This window comes from Melopsittacus undulatus, chromosome 4, assembly GCF_012275295.1.
Source record: "Melopsittacus undulatus isolate bMelUnd1 chromosome 4, bMelUnd1.mat.Z, whole genome shotgun sequence".
Classification (NCBI taxonomy): Eukaryota; Metazoa; Chordata; class Aves; order Psittaciformes; family Psittaculidae; genus Melopsittacus; species Melopsittacus undulatus.
Genome location: NC_047530.1, coordinates 105,203,275 through 105,226,335, shown reverse-complemented (window position 1 = coordinate 105,226,335; position 23,061 = coordinate 105,203,275). Strand labels below are relative to the sequence as shown.

The 23,061-nt window shown below is 37.7% G+C and overlaps 2 protein-coding genes across 4 annotated transcripts in view; one reads left to right on the top strand and one right to left on the bottom strand.

Annotated features, from left to right (window-relative positions):
- Positions 1-15,288, top strand: part of PDZD8 (PDZ domain containing 8) — a 62,485-nt gene extending 47,197 nt beyond the window's left edge. Inside the window, exons 4-5 of the mRNA XM_005154508.3 lie at positions 8,443-8,605; positions 10,675-15,288. Of these exons, the coding sequence (XP_005154565.2) occupies positions 8,443-8,605; positions 10,675-12,869 (2,358 nt within the window). The 3' untranslated portion in view covers positions 12,870-15,288. The remainder of the gene's footprint in view (positions 1-8,442; positions 8,606-10,674) is intronic.
- A 1,204-nt stretch (positions 15,289-16,492) lies between these two features.
- Positions 16,493-23,061, bottom strand: part of SLC18A2 (solute carrier family 18 member A2) — a 29,083-nt gene continuing 22,514 nt past the window's right edge. For all 3 annotated transcript variants that reach the window (XM_034062501.1, XM_034062499.1, XM_034062500.1), the window contains 6 exons: positions 22,510-22,588; positions 22,220-22,271; positions 21,708-21,771; positions 20,833-20,952; positions 20,172-20,305; positions 16,493-18,105 (listed from right to left, as the gene is read on the bottom strand). In XM_034062501.1, coding sequence (XP_033918392.1) covers positions 17,995-18,105; positions 20,172-20,305; positions 20,833-20,952; positions 21,708-21,771; positions 22,220-22,271; positions 22,510-22,588 — 560 coding nt within the window. In that variant the 3' untranslated portion in view covers positions 16,493-17,994. The remainder of the gene's footprint in view (positions 18,106-20,171; positions 20,306-20,832; positions 20,953-21,707; positions 21,772-22,219; positions 22,272-22,509; positions 22,589-23,061) is intronic.

Here is a 23,061-nt window from a genome sequence, read left to right as displayed (position 1 = left end):
CACAGCTTAATAGTGTTGGACCTTTTAAAGAGCTTTAGGCTTCCAGTGTTTCTTAGCTTCTCTCTGAATGCTTTCTTTTCTAGCATTTGAATTTAGACTATACCTTTTGGAACAGCTGTGTCATTCATCTGCTTTAATCAGTGGTCAGAGCTCCCTTTGGGAAGTGATGGCAGTCACACTAAACTTGCAGAGACACTGGTGTTGGTGGGTGAATGCCTGAGTCAATCCACTGTATTAGAGAAGGGTAATTTTCTGAAGTTCCTTTCAAGGAAACATGAAGAGTCCACAAGCAAATTATTTTCGTATCTGTTCAGTGACACCCAGAAAGGCACAGAGGTGTAGCCAATCCCATAAAGCAATGTACTGTACAAAGAGCAGTAGTGCCATTGACACCTCATTTTCCAGTTAAAAATCAGTGTTTTGGTTATGTATAGTACGATCTGCAAGCATTTCAGCTGATACAATATAGAACACACACATATATATAAATGCAGTAATTGCAAAACAGACAGTACTGAATAAAAGTAGACAAGCTGAAGTATGTAAGTTCTGATATTGCGAATATTTGTACTAGAAAAATGGTGTGAATATTAATTCTCAAGATGATCCTCAGTGTTGGCTGGTTGCTTTACTGATGAAGATGTTTCCAGACAGAATGTGTTGTTCAGAGGTTTCTGGTGTTAAAGATCACTGTAGAAAGGGTGACTTCGAGTGGGTAATACATAGGGCAGGTGGATGGCTGCTGAGGACACCTATGGAAAAACCTTACTGGAATCACAGGGTTTCAGAGCAGGGTAAGAGCAGCAGTGGAGGAAAGCTGAACAGCAGGTAAAGCAAAAAGCAAGTAATTAAAACCGTCTAAAATTAGAAGGATCAACCTGGTCCAGAAGCACACTGCAAACACTGCAGTGAACATTGCCTAGAGACATGGATGTTTTAACTCTCAAATTAACTGGTGTAGGATGGATTAAGAAAACGCAGTTATGCACCTAAATAAAATCTGTAATATCCCTCTGGAAACAGATTTCTGACAAAATATTCATATTTTCCTATTCACTGTAATTCTCTTATGTTTGCCATGAAGTTTTGTGATATCTGCTTACAATAGAAACTAATTCCGCAGCTATTGGCTTTTCCAAATTTATTCTGGTTTCACATGTTAAGTTTTCAATAGTTTTATCAAATTTATCCTTCTTTTTCTAAGCCAGATGGGCAGAAGAATAGTTTTTCAGACATTGCTCAGTTGCGTACAGTAAAATTAATCCTTCGAGAACAATAATTTGGTCATTTGGATCTTCAGGATTCCTGTTTGACAAATTACTTTTTTTTTCTTTTTCATAAGCAACAGAATTTTTCCTTTTAATTTCTTACTGAATTTTTTCTTAATACATATTTCAAAATGGTTACATATATTTATAAATTGCTTTGAAATAACAAATGACCTCCCCCCACACTCCTCATTCTAGTATATCTACAACAAATACATGTTCATTCAATATATGTGATTAATATCTTTTGGCAAAATATTAAGAAATAGAGGGGGTGGGAAAGGACACAAATCAACTTGTTTGCAAGTATTTCAGTCAATGTAAACCTGTGAATGAGGGGATAAAGACATGAAGATTTTCTACCAGCATAATACTAAAGGTCTGTGTTTCTTTGGTATGGAGGAGGCATTGCACAGCAAGAAAAAGTGTTTCAATTATTGTTACAGAAGTCTTGACACAGACTTTGGAACAGTAACAACTTTAGATTTTGGAACTTTATCTTCAGCTACAGAAACAATAAAAGTTGGGTGTTTATTCAGGCAATCTTAGGAAACATTGTATAAATGGTTTGAAAAAATAATCCACAAATGAGTAACCAAATTTCCAAGTTTGTAAATTTGTTTCCCTGTATATATTGGTTTGCTAGAATACAGCACTGCCTTTAGCTGCAATGTATATGGATGTTTGAAGTAGCCGGTATATAATCTTTTGCATTAATTACCTTTAGCATTTTCTTAATGGAGGTTTGTAGAATAGAATGATATGTAATTGATTAATTAATTGTATTTAATGCCTGTTCCTATTGGGGAGAAAAATAATTATTAAAAAGTCAATTTTCTATGAAGACTTAAATTTATACAGAAATTATTCTTTTTTTTTCATTTTGTCATGTTGTATAATCTAGCTATTCTACTAACACAAGTTCTTATTTTACTATATGTTTTATACCCTTCTGTCAGCATGTTTTCATGTGGCTGAACCTGTTAAAGGAAATAGAAAGTAAATACAGAAAATACCTTCGCCTCTGTTCAGTTTTAAGTATCCAGTTCCTGGATTTGTTCTTGAGTCTGTATCTGATTTTGCTGTGTATTTAAATGCATCCTTACCACAGAGTTGCTTGGGAAGCCAAGCCTATATAACAAGTTTATGAAGCAAATCTTTAATGGATTTCTGTGCAACTGTGTGAGTGCATGTGTGTATCAGTACACGTACATATGTATAAGACATAATAGTGAACGCAGTTTATAATTGGTAATAGTGCATATTTTGTTGAGTACTGAACTATTTAAGTATCCCCAGAAGAAGGCTGCTTTCAGATGCTCAGAAAACTTGCTGCTCTTTCTGTTGTTGGGAGCTTTCAGCCTGGGAAATTGAAGGGTTTCTGTCATCATGGATTTTTTTGGTTAAGGCCCACATCAGACACTCACTATTTGAGATTGTCCTGCTGCAGGGATGGGAGAGCTGGAGCACAGGTTGGGAAAGGCCTCTTAGTTTCAGGCTTTGAGCCTGTGTCATGAAAGAATAAAAGCATCTAATTCTTCTCTAAAACATAGATGGAAATCCTCTCAGAACATTATAAATTCTTTTTTTCCTGTAAGTCTAGTATTGCTAAGGAGTCTGCCATGGGTTGGTGGTACCTGGTTCCTTTCACTGTCTCTCACCCATATAAATATAGCAGTCGCTTCACTGTGCAGGTCATATATAATGACTGCATCCAATAATAAAGTTGAAAAAAAGCAATAATGTTGAAGTCCATATTTTAAAGATACGTGCCAAAACCCCTTTTTTAGCATACAAGTATCTAAGTCTTCAGACTAGAGGAACTGCTTCCTACTTACTGTACTTTAATGTTTTTTCTTACATGAAATATTCCTTCCTTTCAGCAGGCAGGGCTCTCTAGGAGAATGTAATACTTTGCAGGCATATTCATAGGCATTGTCTCTTCTTTTTCCCCAAAGCACACTAGACCATACCTTACAAGAATTCCCAAGATCCACTCTAATACTCTGACAGATTGGAAAAAATAAAGCTTTTATCTACAGTATAGCACTGACATGGTGTCAATTTGTGATACATAGAGCATGCTGCATGCTACTGATGGAGAATAAGAAATATTCGTTAAAATGTTATTATTTAGTTGATGTAAAATCAATGAAATAATGTTTCTTACATGCTTGGGTGAACAAGCTTTTCTTAACTTTCGTTCAGAAGAATGCAACATGCTTACTAAATTCTAATAAAGCTTTCTAATGTTAATACCTACAAATAGCAAACATGGAATATTAGTTAGAGTGAAATTGAGCTTTCAGAAAACCAATTTCCTTTTTAGTTCCTGAAAATAAGCAATTTGGTTTAAAAGCAGAAATCTTATGTTCTGATTATTATGCTTTGGCTTAATTTTGTGACTTTTTGTTTTTGTATGCACCTAGTAGTTTTTAAAGTTTAGCTGAATGATGTTGCCTCACTCATAAGAGTTTGTACGTACTTTTCCAAATGCTATAATCCCCATATTTATTAATGGATGTTATTTATTATGTCCTGTCTTAAAAGGTGGTACATCTCATATTAGCTTACATTGTAGTTATGAGACTACTGTATTACTGGTGACATTCATACATGTGTATTCAAAAATAACCTAACTTCATAGGTAGTTGTTAAGCAAGTAGTAAATGGCATTACATTTATTTGTTGCCTGTAACAGCAATGTTTGTCATCCCTTTGGTTTTACAAGTTCCTTCAGATTGATAATTTAATGAAGCAATTGAAGATTAAAGCTGCCTTCTCTGTTGATGGTTATGCAACTCTTTGGCCATTTAAATGGTATTAGCAAGTTATAAACTTCTGAATGATTGTTGTAGCTGTGGAATTCAGGACCAGTATGTTAAAAAAGGTTGGAAAACCTGATTTTTCTCCCTGACATCTGCTAAGCTTTCAAAACAGCAAGGCCAAGGTAAGGAGCCACAATGTAATTTTCTGCTGCATTGTGTTTCCAGAGCATACTTTCAGTATTGAACTGAAAGCAGTTGTGGGGTTACGCTCTGCAGTGGCTCATGCACTGATGCATATAAATGAACTAAAGCCTGTACTGTGAAATCGATGCTTATAGACTTTGTCCAGTAGAGTCAGGTGTTCGTTGCCCCACATCAAAAGATTTTATTAATTTTAAAGTGAATGGACATCTTGTATCCTCTTCTTGTTTTTTTTTTTCTTCAATAATAAAGGAAATTACTTCTTTTCATTTTTCCCTAAGACGGTCATTCCTGTTCTGTTGCACAGGGATTTCATCTACTGGCCGAGGTTGGTTACCTTTATAAAAATGCTACGTTTTCCGAGTTCTGTGACACACTTTAACTCTTTCAGTATAAATTACTCTGAATGTATGCCTTTCATTGACAAGCACGTAGTATTATCTGTGTCTTGCTCCTTATTTAACTAAGATTTGCAGGAACAGAGCTATAATTAGGTCAAATAAAACAGTCTTGCTTTAATATGGTAAAAATTTCCCTTTCTCTTAGGCACAGCTTTTAATTTTCTCCCCTTGCAGCAAGCTTCCTTGATAATAAATGTCCTTTCATTATCAGCGATTTTCTTCTATCCTCTGTATCTTTTACATGATTTTTGCCCTTCTGTTGTTTCCATCCAGAAACATCAGTAGATCTTTGGCTCTCCACGTGTATTATCACATTTTGATTTGAGGTAGAGGCAAAAAGGCATACAAAGGAGCTGTGCTGGGTATGCAGAGATGCTTGTTGGGGTGGGTGATGTTGGAGAGCTTGAAACCGTGCTTACCTGCACTACAGCTAGCATCTGAGGTATTGTGGTATTACTTGGTGAATCTTTGAGTCGCCAGAAAATAAAATCATCTGGTTTGGGTTGATAAATAAAACCAGTTTACTTCGTGAGAAAGCTTGTGACTGTGCCAGAGTTAATAAAAAGTTGAGATGAACTTTGCTTGCTATGTTCAAAGGCACTCTCCTTCCAAAAACAGCTTTCCATCAGATACTGCTGGAATATTGGAAGTCTCCTTGCCATCAATGAGTCATACACATTATAATCTGCAGTCAGTGTCCCTGCATGGGAGCCAAATGTTCAGAGGTACCTTAGGGTCTTTAGTCCCAGCTGTCCCTTCTTGCTTTTATGTGGTCTCACCCTGCGGGAGGAGGGAAGGGTGAAATACTGGGAATCACCTCAGAGGTTTCTAGGCTTTCACAATAGAGAATATTTTCACTGTTAAGTCATGCCCTATTGAGATCTGCTCAAAGAAGTCCTTGGGTTCAAAGGAAGCTCAAGAGGATGAGAGTCTCTACTGACAAACTCTGTAAGAAAGAGCTTTTAGTAATATTTCTTTTTGTCATTTTTACTTCTAATTATGCCCTTTCTCTGTGTCTGCTCATCACACAGTTTGCCATGGCTGCAAGTACTAGCAGCGGCTAAAGGTCATTGCTGTCTTTCTTCAAAATGCAATGTACCCGAGTACCAGGTCTTGTTTTCCTGATGACATGCGCTTGCAAAGAAGGCTTGCTACTTGCTGAAGGAAGGGTCTTTAGAAATCCTATCACTTCTTTGTGCCACTCTGAGTGGCTGAGAAAATAGACTGTAAAAGAAAGTAGAGTTGCACAAGATAGCTGCTGTAAAAGTGTTATAATGGCCAGCTTCCTTCAGGACTTGTAAGTTTTTCTGATCTGCTCCGTGATTGATTGCACAAGAGTTACCTCATATTAGAGACAGTTTTACAGCAATGTTTCTTTTGCAGTGATGCAGAGCTAGCGACTATCCATCTTGGATGAGCCTGGACCTTAAAACATCTTGTTTCATTAATTAACTCCAGTTCTGGGCATTAAGATCCAGAACTAATGCAAGATTTCAGAAGGAACTATGATCAAAATAGATGTGTTCTTAAAGGAATGTAATTAAATGGCCAGAATAGTTTAGTGTTAAGAGGAAAACCACCCTGTTTAGGTTTGTTCTTTTTACTTCATCGCTCTATCTAAGCATGCATTTATTTCCTGAAATTCTCTCAGCAAAGAGCTTCATACTTTTGTTAGTGAAATAACAAATTAAGGGAAAAGAAGTTGTTATAGTTTATTTTTCAGTCCTTTGTAATATTCATGTTTATCAGCGTTCCTTAAGTGGGAGTTTACCGTCTGATCTTCATTGTGATAGTTTTGTCACCTATTCAAACACAAGGGTTTGGGAATATTTTTCTACCTTTAATCATTTAGAGCAAGATTTTCAAAGGAACCATCATAGGACAATTGAGATTTGAGTACTTGGACTCTGTGACAAATCTGAGAAATAATGGTCTCCTCATTGTTTGATAACAATATACAGTGCTTTATGGCATAGGGGAATGGTTTTTAGAAGGAGGCTTTTTTGTTGCCTGTTTCTGTGCTGCCACAGCAAATGCATGTCATCTGTGGTTTTGACAGTTAAAATATTAAACTAGTGTTATTTTGAAATTGCAGTAATTGTTCATATTGTTTCCATAGAGCACATGCAACAGTTGTAAACTGCTAACTCAAAGCTGTATGATATAGAAAGGACTAAAGCAGAAGAGACTTATTTATTTTACTTAAGTTTCACTTTTCTGCAGAGATACTTCTCTTTTTTTTTGTTTCTTAAGAGGTTTTTATTTTTTTTTATTTATTTTATTATGGGAACTTCCATACAGCAAAGGAGAAAGTCACATTCTGAAGTAATCCACTTCATCTGGGGAAAGCCATTTTACAAAACTAAGCAAACGAACACATCCTCAGAAAAGGAGGATCAACTCCAGCCAATTCAAACATTGACAGTTAAATAGCAACAAAGTAAATGCAGAAGGATGGAGGGGAAGACTGTCTACCTAAACTCAGTAAATTGAAACCAAATAGAACATTTCCTGTGGAGGTTTTCTACAAACAGTATCCGTGTCTCTGTTCTCGGGGATCAGAAAAGCAAATTAAACTTCTGTCCTTGGAGCCGAAACAAGCTATGAGTTTCCCTTTCAAATAGACAGCATATATGTTGGTGGAATGGTAGCGGACAGTCATTTGAAGAGTCCAGAAAGAAGGTGCTTTAGGGAATAGGGGTAAAATATATTTTAAGATTCATTAAGGAGAGGTTTTAGTAAGAAAAAAAGTTGCCAAAGAATCATACATTGAGGTGTGTAAACAATTGAACACTGCCTAGATATATGTTCTTCAGTAGGGACTTCCAAATTGTAAGAGATCGGTGCATGAGTGCGTGACAAAACTCTGCTACAGAGATTGCCCCTCAGTCATTTGTATGGGTTAATTTTTCTTTTTAAAATAATAAGATATTTGAGAGTATAGAGTTAAAATTTATCTTGGATTTATCTTGCAAGATAAATGAGGAAAAGGTTCTGAGCCTTTAAAGAAACTTCAAGGTTGTTAATTTAAATTTGTTCTAAATATGCTTTAACAATGTCTAAGTACATAATTTTCTCATTCCAAACACCCTTTTTGGGTTGACTACTAAAGAGCTACTCATAGTAACTGGCTTTATAACACCAATGTGGTATGTTCAAAGAGATGGATCGTACAGTGCTCCTTTTAATACAACTAATACCCAATAAAATGGATGATTAGGTTGTGTATCTTTGTTAGGACTGTGACTTTTTCTGAAGGTGAGAGATGTTTACAAGGCCTTTTTTACAAGGGCATATAGGGATGAGGCAGGGAGGAATGGCTTTAAACTGACGTTAAAACTGAGATTTAGATTAGATATTAAGAGGAAATCCTTCCCTGTGAGGATGATGAGGCATTGGCACAGTGTGCCCAGAGAAGTGTTTAAGGCCAGGTTGGACGGGTCTTGGAGCAACCTGCTCTAGTGGAAGGTGTCCCTGCCCATGGCAGGGGGTTGGAACTGGATGAGCTTTAAGGTCCTGTCTGACCCAGATCATTCTATGATTCTGTGTATTGCCTTTCCTGATTTGTATTTACATGGGTTAGTTCTGTAGCATTTCTAATTGTATATAAACTATTTCTCCAAAAATGTAAATTGGATTGGATAATGGTTAATCCATTATATGAGAATCTTTGTAATGAAGTCAGTGCATGTCCTGATGTAATTTTTTAAGTAGTGTCAGTTGTATAATTTTATTTAAATAATTGTTAGTAACCATGAATCCTTGCAGACAACTTAGTTAACCTAATAACTTCTTTCTCTCTAGGCAGAACTAGTGAAAGGGACTCTGCAAAGTATTGGACTTACTCTCCGCTTTGTGCAGTCCAAGGATGATGATACAGGGCACGTCGTTGTTGAAACCGTGACTCCAAACTCACCGGCTGCAGCTGCTGATCTACAGAGGGGAGACAGGCTTCTAGCCATTGGCAGTGAGTAGTGTCAGCTTTCAAAATAAGGGTTGTCTTGTAAACTGGGAGGGCATGTCTGCATACAGTTCAGTGAGACTGCCTTTCTCAACAGTTACAGTTATGCCCGGTACTCATAACAGTTTTGGCCACTTAAGGTTATCGTTCATTTGATTCATTTTCTTCCATATTTACTTTTTACTATGTGAAAGTCAGAATAAAGCTGAACAAACATACCTTAACTGCTCTAATAGAGATGCTGTGAGGTTCTCTACTTACTTTCTTCCGTTGATGTTATAAAATGTGCTTAGCTAAAAACGAAACTATGATGTTTTACATCCTGGGCCTGCATGCTCAGCTTTGAACCCAAAGGTAGTAGAGTATGGAACATATAGTACAAACACATTTTTGACTAGCAGAGTAATTGTCTGAAATCATCAAAATTACCCAAGCAGATCTGCTGAGGATTTGATAGTATTTTTATACTTTTAGTATCAATTTTTGGATATGCAGGAGCCTAAGTATTATTTAGAAATCTACTCTGAAGTTCTATTTGAAGACTTTGGCCAAATCGTAAGTTGCAGATAAGTGCTGCATTGAAGCAAAAAGTTACCTTAGCAGGGGAGTGCACTGGGTTGTTGGGGTTTTGTTGGGGGGTTTTATTATTTTTTAAAGAAAGATTCTGTTGATATCCCATTATGAAGTAGCTTGATACTATTTTATATCTTACAGTTTCAAATTAGACCATCTCCAGATATTGCTTGAATGCTTCTGGTTTATATGGACCCTGTCACCAACAGAGAACTAGATCATAGTCATAAACCATAATCAAAACCAGATACTGGCAATGTTACTGCTTTAAACTTGAGAATTGGAGGGGACCTACAGAACATGACGGTGGGCTGCAGGACAAATAAAGCATTAACAAGAACAGTGGCTAATCCACTTAGTGGAAGGAGCAGATAGAAACCCTGTTTCTTATCATTAAGAATAATGCAGTGTTTTCTACTGGATGTTGTGGGACTAAATAAAAGGTTATGGTCATTGGCAGAGAAAGAAATACAGAACGAACTGTGTAATGGTGAGTTATATATAGTATCCCAGATATCTCTGTATGTGAGACAGCAGACAAATTTATTCTCTGATCATCAACTGTATAAATCAGAGGTGAAGTAATTTTGTATTTGGTTGTGCTAAGTCATAAGACGCTATAGAAGAGTTAGTGTGAAGATAGATGAAGACAGAACTTCATACACTTATGATATGAACTACTTAAACTCCCTGCTAGCAGAGTTGCATTATTTTTTCGTATTATTTTTTATGTGAGAGTTTTTATAGACCAGAGCTTAAGCACTGTGATGAGTTATTATGATTAGATACTGCCTAAATCCCCATTGCATTGCTCCAGTGATTTAAAATGGCTTTGAGTTGCTTCAAACAGGCAGTTGATGATTGTTCTAGAACAAGGGAAAGGTAATTTTTACATGATCCCCTGCATGACTTTATTTGCACTGTCTGCTCAGTAAGAAATCTTAGCTTGCATGTAATTTCCTGAGTCTTACCATAGGCTGGAGATACTGTCAAATAGCTCTGGGAGTGCTCATGAGGAAGATGATTCAGTTCAATGTTCTGCATTACTGCAAATATAACATCATGCCTATATTGTGTTAACATATTGTAATGATTTTCTTTGTTAGTCTGCTTCTGTTATAATTAAAACTATCCAAAGATACTAATCTCTTTTGAATCCTTCATGAAGTGCCTGCTGCTGAGAAGTGCAAACTTACAGTAAGATCAAGGTTAAAAATATTAGCAGATAAAAGCAAAATTATTCTTAAGATCACAGCATTAATGACAAACAGTAAACTAGAGTATTTATATCTTTTTCAGTTCCTGAAGTAATATATTTGTATGAATAAAATGGAAAAGATCAACCTATTACATTTTGGTTGAGCTCTTCTGTCATAATTGACTTCTGTTGTTGAGCAACAGAATTATTATCACTGTTAAAGATCTAAATGTTTATCAGCTATTTTTGGCCATTTAGACTGTTATCATAATTAAAGTTTAACATTGTCTTTTTTTTTTAATAGGTGTTAAAATCACATCAACTGTCCAAGTCTTGAAGCTCATTAGACAGGCAGGGGATAGAGTTTTAATATTTTATGAAAGGCCTGTTGGGTGTAATCAGCACGGTTCAGCACTGCAAGATGGATTTGGTCAACTGGAAGACCCTGCTTTCTTGACACAGACAGAAGATGAGCAAGCTAGTATATCAGTTGATGTTGATAACAAAGATTTTGATTCAGAATTTGAGGACTTAGCTTGTGAATCACCTGAGCAAAAAGAAGATCTGTCAACAACTCAGAGTCCCAAACGTTCAGTAGCAGTACTTGCTACTAAAACCCATGGAACTATATCTCCGATTTTGAATCGAAAGCTGTGTTTAGGAAGTCAGACAACATCTAAAACACAACAAAAAGATGGAAATAAATTGGCAGTACCCAAAATTACTGAGGGCTCAGATACATCACAGCAATCAGGAAAACAATCACAAGGATCTGGTACTAAGCCTCCTGTGCCACCAAGACCGCAAAGTAAGCCAGTTGTGTCTACTAGTGAAGGTCAAAATCTGTTAGAACCTGGAGGTGTATCTTCTGAAAAACCAGAGAAACCACCTCCACCTACAAATAATGGAGATAAATGTGCAGAGAAGGTAATAAAGAATAATGATCAAATAGAAGACCCAGCAATAGCAAAAGCAGTAACGGCACCAAAACAAGATGCATTAAAAGATGGACTTCCAGAAAATTCACGTAGCTACAAAGATAGTGGAGATGATCATCAAACATGGGAATCACCAGAAATTCCTTATAAAATCCGACAAGGCCGATGGCCAAAGGCGAGAGCATCCACCTGTCTGTTTGAAGTAGAAGGATACCATAGGTACCTTAATATTGCACTGTGGTGCAGAGACCCTTTCAAAGTAGGTGGTTTTATCTGCTTAGGATATGCAAGCATAAGACTTGAAGAAATTGCTTTAGATTGTCTAAGTACATCCTCAATGGAGTATATTAGAACATTTAATCTGAATGCTCCTGCACCTAAAGCTTCAGTCACTAGAACAGCGTTGCGGAATTTGACAAACCATAAAGGATTCAATGAAAAATTTTGTTATGGCGATGTAACTTTACAATTCAAGTATTTAATAGAAGGTGAAACAGATGATTCAAACATTCCCCTGGAGAAAGAAAACGAATGTCAAATGGAAGAAGAAGCTCGTGCATGTCAGAAGGAGGATCCTTACTTAGGACAAATTGTTTTTACGGAGAGCAAACATAACTTTCAGGATACCCAGTTTCAGAATCCAACGTGGTGTGATTACTGCAAAAAGAAGGTATGGACTAAAGCAGCTTCACAGTGCATGCTCTGTGCTTACGTTTGCCATAAAAAATGTCTAGAAAAATGTCTGACTGAGACACCCTTCTGTGTAGCAGCTGACAAGCGACTTGATCAAACTGTGGGAGTTTGTAGAGCAGAAGGACAGGAAACTCACCAAGCTGCATCCTCTCGTGTTGATGCAGAATCTAAATCCGTTAACAGAACTACAGGTTTGACCAGGCATATCATCAATACAAGCACCCGCTTCTTAAACCTTCGGCAAGTCCCCAAGGCTCGCCTTTCTGATCAAGGAGCAGAGGTGGTAGAACCTTCGCCAAAGCACACACCAACCACTTCTGATAATGAAAGTAGTGATACTGAAATCAGTGGACCAAGCAGTCCTTCAAAACGTGCATCAAGTACTGGGATAAAGTTGGTCCGAAAGGAGGGTGGTTTAGATGATAGCGTCTTCATTGCTGTTAAAGAAATTGGACGTGATCTGTATAGAAGTTTACCCACAGAGGAGCGTTCCCAGAAACTAGAATTTATGTTGGATAAGCTGCAGAACGAAATAGATCAGGAGCTAGAAAATAACAACTCCCTTGTTAAAGAAGAAAAAGAGACAACGGATGCAAGGAAAAAAGCCCTGATTTCTGCTGCACTGGCTAAGTCAGGTGAAAGACTGCAGGCCCTGACACTGCTGATGATCCACTACAGAGCAGGCATTGAGGATATAGAGTTTTTGGAGAGCATGTCCTTAGACCGGCAGTCCAAATCTGTGACTAAAGATTCAGAGGAGCCCAGTGTAGCAGAAGAAATGGATAATGAAGATGCCAGTCTGATGGAGGCCCCAACAATCAACATCATATCAGAAGAATCAGTTGATCCACCTGAATCAGTAGACTGACATTTACATATCTATCCTGAGAAGGAATGGACTAAAAGAATACTTTGCACTTCATTTACAAACACACACAAAGGAAATTAAAACATTGGTATAATGTACGTGTCCTGCTTCTCCACAGTTACTTGCCTGTGTAAGAGTACAGCTAATAATGGTTCTTCTCCAGCCTACAGCACCATTGTTTTTATTACACTGGCTGGGTACAATTACATTTTGGGGTTTCTATTGGAAATTTATTTTTAATAACTTATTTTTATTTTTTCTAATTACATAACCTTACCATTTCACATGAAGGTCTGTGGTGTCCTTAATGGATTACTTGCCCTCTCTACCCTCCCACCCTCCCCCCTTTTAGTTTTGGGCCAGTGTTTTCAGCAGGAAACTGGCAAGATTTTCAATACATTGAGTTTCTCTTGTATCATGAAAAAATACAAGCTTGTTGCATGCCTAAGCTGATGACTAACACAGAAGTCACTGAGGGACCAGGCTTTAAAATGTTGATCACAGTTTTATTGTATGTCTGTTTACTCAATAGTTACGTATTTTTTTTGCCAAACGTCATGAAAGCAAACAAAGGGTCTTTCATTTTATCTGTGATCAGTATTTACTGATGTTACTGTTGCATATCATTTGTTTTCAATATTTTTGTTAAACACAGGAACTTTTCATAGTTTTTAGTTAATATGAAATATAGCAATGCTAATCCTCCTTAGAACTTTGGGCTGTTGTATCCTAATTGAGTACTGCTAGATATCAAAGTACATACCAGTATCTTGGAATAATTTAATTGGGAATATCTTTGAGATAAGAGGCTGGTTGCCTTGCAGAACGAAATGACATGTTTAAGTAGTGTTGTACTATCAGATAAGCTGCTAAAGGAAAACTGTTCTTGACAAGAGTTGGAGGTTTCATTGCATTCTATGAAAAAGAATGTGATGACAGTTTAAGTGATTTAAAACCAAAATATTTTGCTGCAGACTATCATTTTTGGGAAGCTTAAGGTACAAAATAGCTAAAGATGTTCTCTCAACACTTTTGAATATCATCATAGTGGTCAGTGGCATTCAGCTTCTCAGACAGACAGTCTGAGCAGAAGGATGACCTTTGTCAGAGAAATGTCCTATAGTGTATATAACGTTTTATTTGAGTCCAAATATGTGCATCCAGTAGAGATGATGACAAATGTCAGTCAGCTGCTTTTGAAAAGATCTATCTGGTCTTGTGCTATGTGTAAACTGTGGATCTTAGCATCACCTGGCTAAGGCCATTGTTCTTATTTATTTCCTGTCTTTGTTTCATCTTCTGTGTATAGGAATGCAGTGTGAAATACCATCTTTATTTTAGGTACTGTGTTAGGAACTGGTATCGTTATCACTGGTACCATGGTGGTAGGAAAGAAAAATGCCTTTGTGGAAATGGTGTTAAATCTGAGATGGTAAAATAACTCATATAAATTTTCAGGCAGTCTGTAATGTTTCTCTTCATTAAATTTGCTTCTCAGTTTATTTCCTGATAGGCAAAACTAAGACGTAATGGGTTTTACCGATGGCAAAGCATGCTCGGACTTCTAAACAAAATGGTTACTTCCACTCATGCAACTACTTGCACTTCTTTGTGAGTTCTGGGCAGTTGATACTTACTTAACTGATGTATGGAAAACACTATCCATGCTAAAACAGGCATGTGACACACTTCTGAAATTAAGCTTCAGCAAATAATCGCACAAAATTAGCTTCCCTTATTGACTAAAACTTACTTAACCTATACTTGCTTGAGATGCATATTAAGACTTCCCCACTCAGTTTTCTCAGTGGCTTACAATTGGTGGCAATCTGCATTTAATCTCCATCAGTGTTTGCTCTTATGGACTACTATAGAGCTTTTCAAATATATATCCAAGTACTTCATTTAAACCCTGGTACACACGAAGGAGCTGTGAAAATAATGCACAATGCAAATGCTGATTTCAAAAACACGTTTGTGGGTTTAGATTGACTTGTGTAATGCAGTGGGTAAGAAAAGCTGGATATAGTTTTCCTCCTATAGTACTGCTAATGATGATGTAAGAGAGAAATTAAACGTAGTGCAATATTTTTAAATATGCCGAATGGGAAAAGGGCAAAATAGTTGTATTTTAGTGATAAGAAGGAAAACATACAATTCCTATCTGGCATTAATTACAATATACGGTGAATCTCAAGGGGGAAATTGTAATACTACATTCCTGATGTAATCCTTGCTTCATGCTTGACTGTAAATAGCTGAAAATAAAGAATACCACGGAAAACAAGAATATCTTGACTTAATGATATCTGAATACGTGGCAGCTACACACATTTGCAGAAGATCTGCCTAATATGATTTTGTTGGCTATTATTTTATCATGAGAATAAGCTTTAATAAAATAGTTTTGCTAAATTATCAACTACTTTGCATTGTGTTAATATTTTTGGTTAAATAATGGTATTGCAGTAGTTTATCAACTAATGCCACTACTTAAAGGAAAGCTCTTTGGGAGTAAACCACACATTTTGCAGTAAATAGAACTGCTGATATGTGGATTAATTGGGCTTTTATGCATTCTTTCTATATGAATACACATTTATTTTCCACAGTTTAATAATAGATTTCTTTCAAAATAGTGATTCCAGTTGATTCATTGTGGAGCTAGAGGATCTTATAAAATGCTAGGGTTATTGATGAGGGATTTCTAAGACCTCCAAACACGGCACAGATAACAATGCAGTACTGGTGATAGTGACTACAACTAGAGTTACATTGCACGGGGGAAAACTGTCCAAGAAAATGTCTTTTGACTTGCCCTGTCCTTCAGAAATGTTAATAAATAATAACTTGTGAGTTTAAGCAGTAAATTGGTTAATCAGATGGGAAACAAAGTAAGATGTTTTATGATAATGTAGAATTCTAACATTGCTATATTAGTTTCAGATTTAATGGATTAACAACTTTATGTGGACCAAAAGAGTTTAGTAAAGCTAAACAAAATAACTTCTCTTGGGCCAAAGTATCATAGAATGGTTTGGGCTGGAAGAGACCTTGAAGATCATCCTGTATCAAAATGATCTATCTGCATTAAAATGTGAACCTAAATACTCCTCTGTCTCCACAATTGTTACTTACTCAGTGGAAGTGAAGTATTCCGTATATGACAATCTTAGTTTGTGCTGTATTAATGTCTGTCTCCAAACATCTCTCAGCCTTGAAGGAAGGATTTCCATCTGTTACATATTCAAGGGAATGCAATTGAAAATATACCACTACAACAATCTCTAAGTGGGTTTATCAGACCAACATAGAACATAATGCTTGTCATTTCATGCTGTTTAAGCCTCTTAATGTTATTTTCTCAGAATGTTCACCCTTATTTAAAGAACACTGACAGGTATTCCCTCCACTACACATTTTGGGCTTACCTGTTTCCCAAAAGTCCCATCTCAGCCCAGCAGCCACATGACAGACTGATTGTGGAAGCTGTTGCGGTTACTTAAACAAGTTGCATCTATTTATGACCTGGAGTGAAAACACTTGTCCTGAGTTACAAATGGACTAGACCTGAAATATTTGTCAGCTTTCCCCCATCCCAATATACAGTCAAACACAATGCGTAAGGCAAATCATGAGGGGAATTCTTCCTTTGTTTAATTGTTTTTACTTTATTACAATAGATCATGAGCTTCTTTCAGATAACTTTATTTTAATGCAGCCTGAATGTGTTAATTATTGACAAAGCAATACTTGAAGTTGGATCCACTATGTGTTTTGTATTTTCTGACCATAGATAGTATATGTGCTTTACAAAACTATATGTAAACATAGTACCTATGCTGTAGTACATAAACCATCTGCAATTACGTGAAAGAAGGCACATAAAGATTTTAGTTTTACAAATGAAAAGATACACCACAGTTGATAAGGACATGGGGATTGGTTTAAGATGCTTTCTTTCAAAGTCTGGTTCTTCTCAGAACTGCCTGACCCAGTTCTTCGCCTGTATTGGACTGTCTCCAAATGGTAAGAGATACTGGCAACAAACTGGTAATTTCTTTTTAGCGAAGTTGATACTTAAATTCATTTTAGAACATAAATATATATTGAATTTCCAGATATATATGCAAATGCATGTAAAATAGTTCTTTCTTTGAGCTTGTTAAGTTAACAAGCCTACTTTTGGTACATACTAAGACTAAATAGTGTGATGCTGCAGCTTTTCCTGACCAGTCACTTAAGATGCATCTAAACTAAAGTTGAGATATGTTAGAGGTAAAGCTTTCAAAAGCTAGAAATATAAAAAGTATCTTCATGCTGTTCTTACTCCCTTTAAGGGAAAGGAACAGTGCACATTCATACCTGCTTGTTCACCCAGTGTTGTGTATTTTGAGGGCTTTGTATTGCACGACTGGTTAACTTAATTCTTCATTCAATAGTACTGACTAATAGCAATACACTCACCTGTTTAAAATACTGGTTTCCTTAACATTCCAGGAATGGTTATGGGAGAGCTCATTTAAACTGGCAAAGAAGTGCCTTTTGGTTACATATATATATATATATATATATGTAAGTTATGACCTAAAATTGATTAAAAAAGCAATCACGATGTCCACACTCTGAATTCCAGCCTTCACCTCTCACTGTAATTACAAGAGTATAATTTAAAAGGGTACAAAAATGAATGGGTTTTCTTTGAGCTTTGCTTTCTTTTCCTGCCTTTCCAGTCAATAAGAAAGACTGGAGCTCCCGACAGTAGCTTATGACTCCAAATAAGATATGAAATGTTGAAATGAGTTGACTTTAAAAACCACCTAAAATTCACATCTATACAGATCTATACTACACAATTAATAAAAATATAATATGCTATTCAATAAAATTAAATAAAATAAAGATTAACACTATACAAATCCTCTATAAAAAGCATTGTTTCCCCCCCCCCCGTAAGGCGGTTAGCAGTCTGCTTTACAACCATGGGCGATGAATAATACACCTTTGGTTTTTTTGACCATTTCACTATTAAATGGACAGTACAACTAAAACCTATTTCTGGATGAGATGTTTCACATGAAACACTGCATTTTGTACACCAAAATATGTTATATGGCTTATCATGTTATTCATCACTTTCATATTCTTCTTCTTCATCACCTATGGGGTAGGACTGGATGTTGTTCTGTGTGTACATTTTTGTTTTCACAGGACAGTTGTGGTCCATTAGTATGGCCTAAAAGAAAACAAGAGTGGGAATATTAGCATCTCTGTGTAGCACCCAGCTGAGGGCTGCAGTTGACCCCAGTGGGATTCACCTCTGCTCCCTGAAATTAGAGCCCAAACTGATTTGAGTTTGAATAAATGAAGTCCTTAGACTGGTGTGAGGTGGGATCTTGGTCCTAAAGACATTATGAGCAAATTTGTTACTGCACTAACCAGTATTTCTGCCCACATATTAAATAAAAATACATCTCCCGGCTCTCCACTTACAGTAATTTACTTCTTCTATCATAGAATCACAATTCGTGTTGGAAGGGACCTTAAAGCTCACCCAGCTCCAACCCCTGCCATGGGCAGGGACACCTTCCACTGGAGCACATTGCTCCAAGCCCCCGTGTCCAACCTGGCCTTGAACACTGCCAGGGATGGGGCAGCCACAGCTTCTCTGGGCACCCTGTGCCAGCGCCTCAGCACCCTCACAGGGAAGAACTAATCTAAATTCTATGCTTAATCTCCATTTGTTAAAGGCTGGATGAATGAGCAAGAGCAGTCCTACTGCCTCAAGCTGTTTAATTAATTGCAGAAAGAGCACAAAGTAGGGAAGGTTCCTTTTTACCCTTCAAACCCTGAAGAAATGGCACATCAGGTGTCACTTTGCACTTAAAGCTATGGTGGGGAGGCAGACCCTGGAAGGTGTTTGAGCCAAAGGGGAGAAATCCTGCCCTTTCAGTGATTACCATGTTACAAGAGAAGCTCTGTCTGTGACAAGGGAAGCACACGATAAACATCCTATCTCTAGCAAACGACAACAGCTGTTTTATTCCTGCTCCTCAGCCTGAGTCAAAGAAAAAAATCAGTGCAGTCTGCAAAGGTCACACCAAGGGATTAACTGGAACCTCTGGGATTCTGCAGTCCAAATATGTGCAAAACAAAAGGTCTCTGGCCTCACATACACCACTACTTCAGGAAAATTCAGTTTTCCACCTTCTGTTCTGCTCATGCTGGTACAAAGCATAAGCAGCATCCACAGCAGGGTCTGTGCTCGCCTTGCACAGATGCAGTGCTGCATAGTAAAGCTACAGCTGCACAACATTACATTTTCTACACAACAACCAGCAACTATATTTTGGGCCCAAAACAACCTTTTTCAGCAAGTGGAAGGATGAAGCACTGGGTGGGCTAGACCTACAGATGGTGACAGATGTTGCAGGAAAGACTGGCACTTGTTTTCCAGGATTTTCCCAGCCCTGGAATCAGAACTGGGATAGTTCTGCCTCCTGAGTGCACTGCCTTGTAATTCCTTTGGGAGCTTCTCATCCTCTTGCTGAGCATAGGAAACATAGTGAGTAAAGCAATGGATCCCCTCCTGCCGTAAAGGGGCTTTTAAACCTGATCTGGTATAAACCTATAGAACAGCAAGTCATGCACCAGTGAGTAGGAGAGCAGACAAAGGGCATTATCAGAAAGGGCAAATTGAGCTATAGAAATGGGAAAGGAAGGGAGAGATTAGAACAGTATAGGAAAAGAAATGAAGGAAAAGAGTTGCCAAAACCAAAGTAGGAATCCTTTTTGGTGAGTGACAGGCTGAGCAAGCAGTGAGAAGGGAAGGAGTGAAAGGTTCCTACATAAAAGTAGCCATTAATTTGTAAGGGCAGGTGATCTATATGGAGGAAGAAGGAGAAGGAAAGCACATAATGCAAAATACACTGTAGAGGACCATGGAAAGAAAGAGGTTAATGTACACAAAGGAATAAAAGAAAATTGATCACTACAATTCTGGCACTTCAAGGAAAACAAAAGTGCATTTTATACTGACTCCATCACAGTGTGTGCTGCTGCAGATCAGTGTCTGCGGGAGCCTGGTTTGTGGTAATCTAATTTGGGACTTTGTAACATGTAACTAATAAAAAGCTTTTCTTTATACGTGTTGGACATAAAAAGAAGGGGGAGTTCATTCTAAAGACAATGCACGAGGGTGCAATAAAGTGTGCTGGTCTCATTTTGGGGAAGTTAGAGGCAAAGAAGCAGACACAAGTTATTTTCTTTCATTAATATAAAACCAAACCATGTTACACTTACCATTTTCTCCTCTTTGGCAGGTGGGCTTCGAAGGAAAAAACACAGGGGAGCGAAGAGGATATCCACAATCCCTATAATCGTCATGAGCCATGGAAATCCGATGGCCTTTGCAATGGCACCGCCAGCAGAGGGACCTTGTATAAATAAAACACCTTTTCTGAGGATCCCTCAGACACAACATTGGCAGCAGTCACGTTAAGCAGCAGTGATTATATACACAAAAATCCCGCTTCACAAATTGGTTTGAGGAATGTAGAGACATGTTTGTAATCATAACAAACCTTTCCTGGCTTCATACTTTATAGAGGAAGAGATGCTCTTATGGTAATTGTACCATGCACTCAAGGAGGCAGTGGGGAGTTATTCCCCTCTCAGACTATTGAGAGCACAGCTGTGGTGTTAGTTTTAACTGTTCCAAAGGATATCCTATTTGTATTCAGTGCCTGAGACCTTCAAGCCTCTTACAGCTAATGAAGCTGAGCACAACATCGTGACAGAGGAGAAGAACAGATGCCAAACACAATTCCCTCTGCTTTGATTTCTTATAGAACATAAGAACCCCTGCTCATAAAGCCTATGAAAGCCACTGGGATTCATACCTGGCATCACAGCATATTCCCTCTTCTTAACTGCATTATAGGCAGGAAAAGGTTGGACTTACCTATGGCAAAGCCCATGCAGAAGGCAACATCAGCTATCGCATATACGCTGCCATAGACTGATACGTGACGCAGATCTACGAGATAACCCATAATTGGCATCATGGAAGAATCCACCATTCCTGGTCAGGAGGGAAGGAAAAACACTTGAGTAAAATACTGCCTTTCCCCCCCCCCCCCCCTTCTTTTAAATGTTTTGGCCAACTATGTGCTACAAAGGGATGCAAAAGCAACTAAAAGATGCTTATTCTTAAATCAGCAGGAAGATGTGTGTAAAAGTAGACTGTATTATTCATGTTTTTTATGGCCTTTACTGTGTCTGAGGTCATGTATGGACATGTATGGACATGCATGGACATACATAGACATGTACATATGGCAGATGTACAAACCTGCTGACCAGCCAAGTGCTAAAACCCAAGCCAGGTCCCTTCCAGCCTGTGTGCTCCCGCATAAGCAGAGCTCACACATATCACTTGAAGGCTTGGGAATTCTTATTTGAAGAACACAAATTTAAGCCTATTTTTTCTTTAATATGAAAATATCTCTATAAATTCTCTTCCACAACAGGGAAGTCTGTGGGTTTTGGGTGTTGCATGGCTTCATTTCTGAAAACCATATATACATTCGTGGACATTCATTTGAAAGGTCTGTGTAAGTTGATGGAGCAATTCTGGGCACACTTCAGAATACAGCTTAACAGCAGCTGGGTTTAAACTGCCCTTTAATCCTTCTTGCTCTACCTACCAGTTTGGGCTACAGCTTAGGTGTCACTATTGTCTGATCACAATGACAAAACCAATTTCCCATGTAATATCATATAAAATCAAGTTTACACAAAATCCAGACTGTAAGAAGTCATTGTAATTTTTCTTACCAATGGCAAATCCAACTCCAAAGTTTGGTGCTATGAGCCCATAAATGTTTTTAGCAAATGGTACCTATAAAGGAAACGTAGGCAGTTAATTATGCCACACTGCACATGCTAATGGAATAGTTTTATTCCAAGATATATTCTCCAAGTAGTTATGGCACACTTAGCATGGACGGGAGTGTCAGAGTCTGATCCTTGCTCTGGGCTACCCGTTCAGACAACTGTGCCATTAAACCACTGGCACACTTACTATTAGGAGCAACACTAATACTGCTCGCTACTCACACATGGTTAAGTGACAGCTCAAAAAAAAATCATCTTCTTTCAGAGCTATTCTTCCTTAGAATAATTGAAGCATTGAAACTTGAAAGCACTGAAAACTCTGATCTGGAATCTATTAACTACATATTGTTTAAAAACATATCATAAAGCGAAATCTCATAGAGAAAGCACGCATTTGAAGATGAACACATGAATACTTAGATGGTTTGAAAGATACATGATCATCTACTTACACATAAAATACTTATTCCCACGATTAGCATCCCAAGTAAAGCACAAAGCCACCTATCAAAGAAGAAACATCACTTAGAGACTGGTGATACTGAGATGTTAGAGCTGATCCTGAATGCTTCAAAGCCATGTTTGAAGCACCAAGTTACACAACCAAAGCAACAAAATGTTCCAAAAATCGATTTTGTTGCTACAGAACAAAGTGTAATAATTTCCTATCACTAAACAGTCCTGGAAAACACTGGAAATGGAACAGACTGGAAGATTATTAGTGTTTTTAAATTAAGCCTACCTTCCCATTTTGTGCGCGAGTATCCCAAAAAGATTAGTCCCAATAAGATAAGAGACACTAGCTGGAAGAAAAGCAACACCTGAAAAATATGAATGAGATGTTTTATCAGCAAGGATTTTAGTGAAGTGTCAGAAGAAACTAATAAATTCCAGACACTGCAATTTTGATCCGAACGCATCTAATAGAGCCTTTGTGCAGAGCACGAAGAATCAAATATCCGGTTTGTTGCAGCCCTGTCATGAAATCTAAAGGCATCATCTATGAAACGTGGGAGCGACATGATACCTTTGAAAAGAGTCTTTCAGCATCAGCTGCAAGAACTGGTATAGGAGAGGGGATGGAATAACAGCAGAAAGTTTATATCTAACTGCAATAAGCTTTGGGATAGGTCAAGGGAAGTGACACTTTCATGGCTGTGTGGCTTATGGAGCATATGCTCAGCACATGCAGCAGTGTCAAAGGTGGGTGAATCCCTCCCTGGAGTGGGGGGCAGCAGGGTTGCTGCTGTGACTTGGCAAGTAATGTCCCCCTCTGTGGCTGCGAATGCCATGA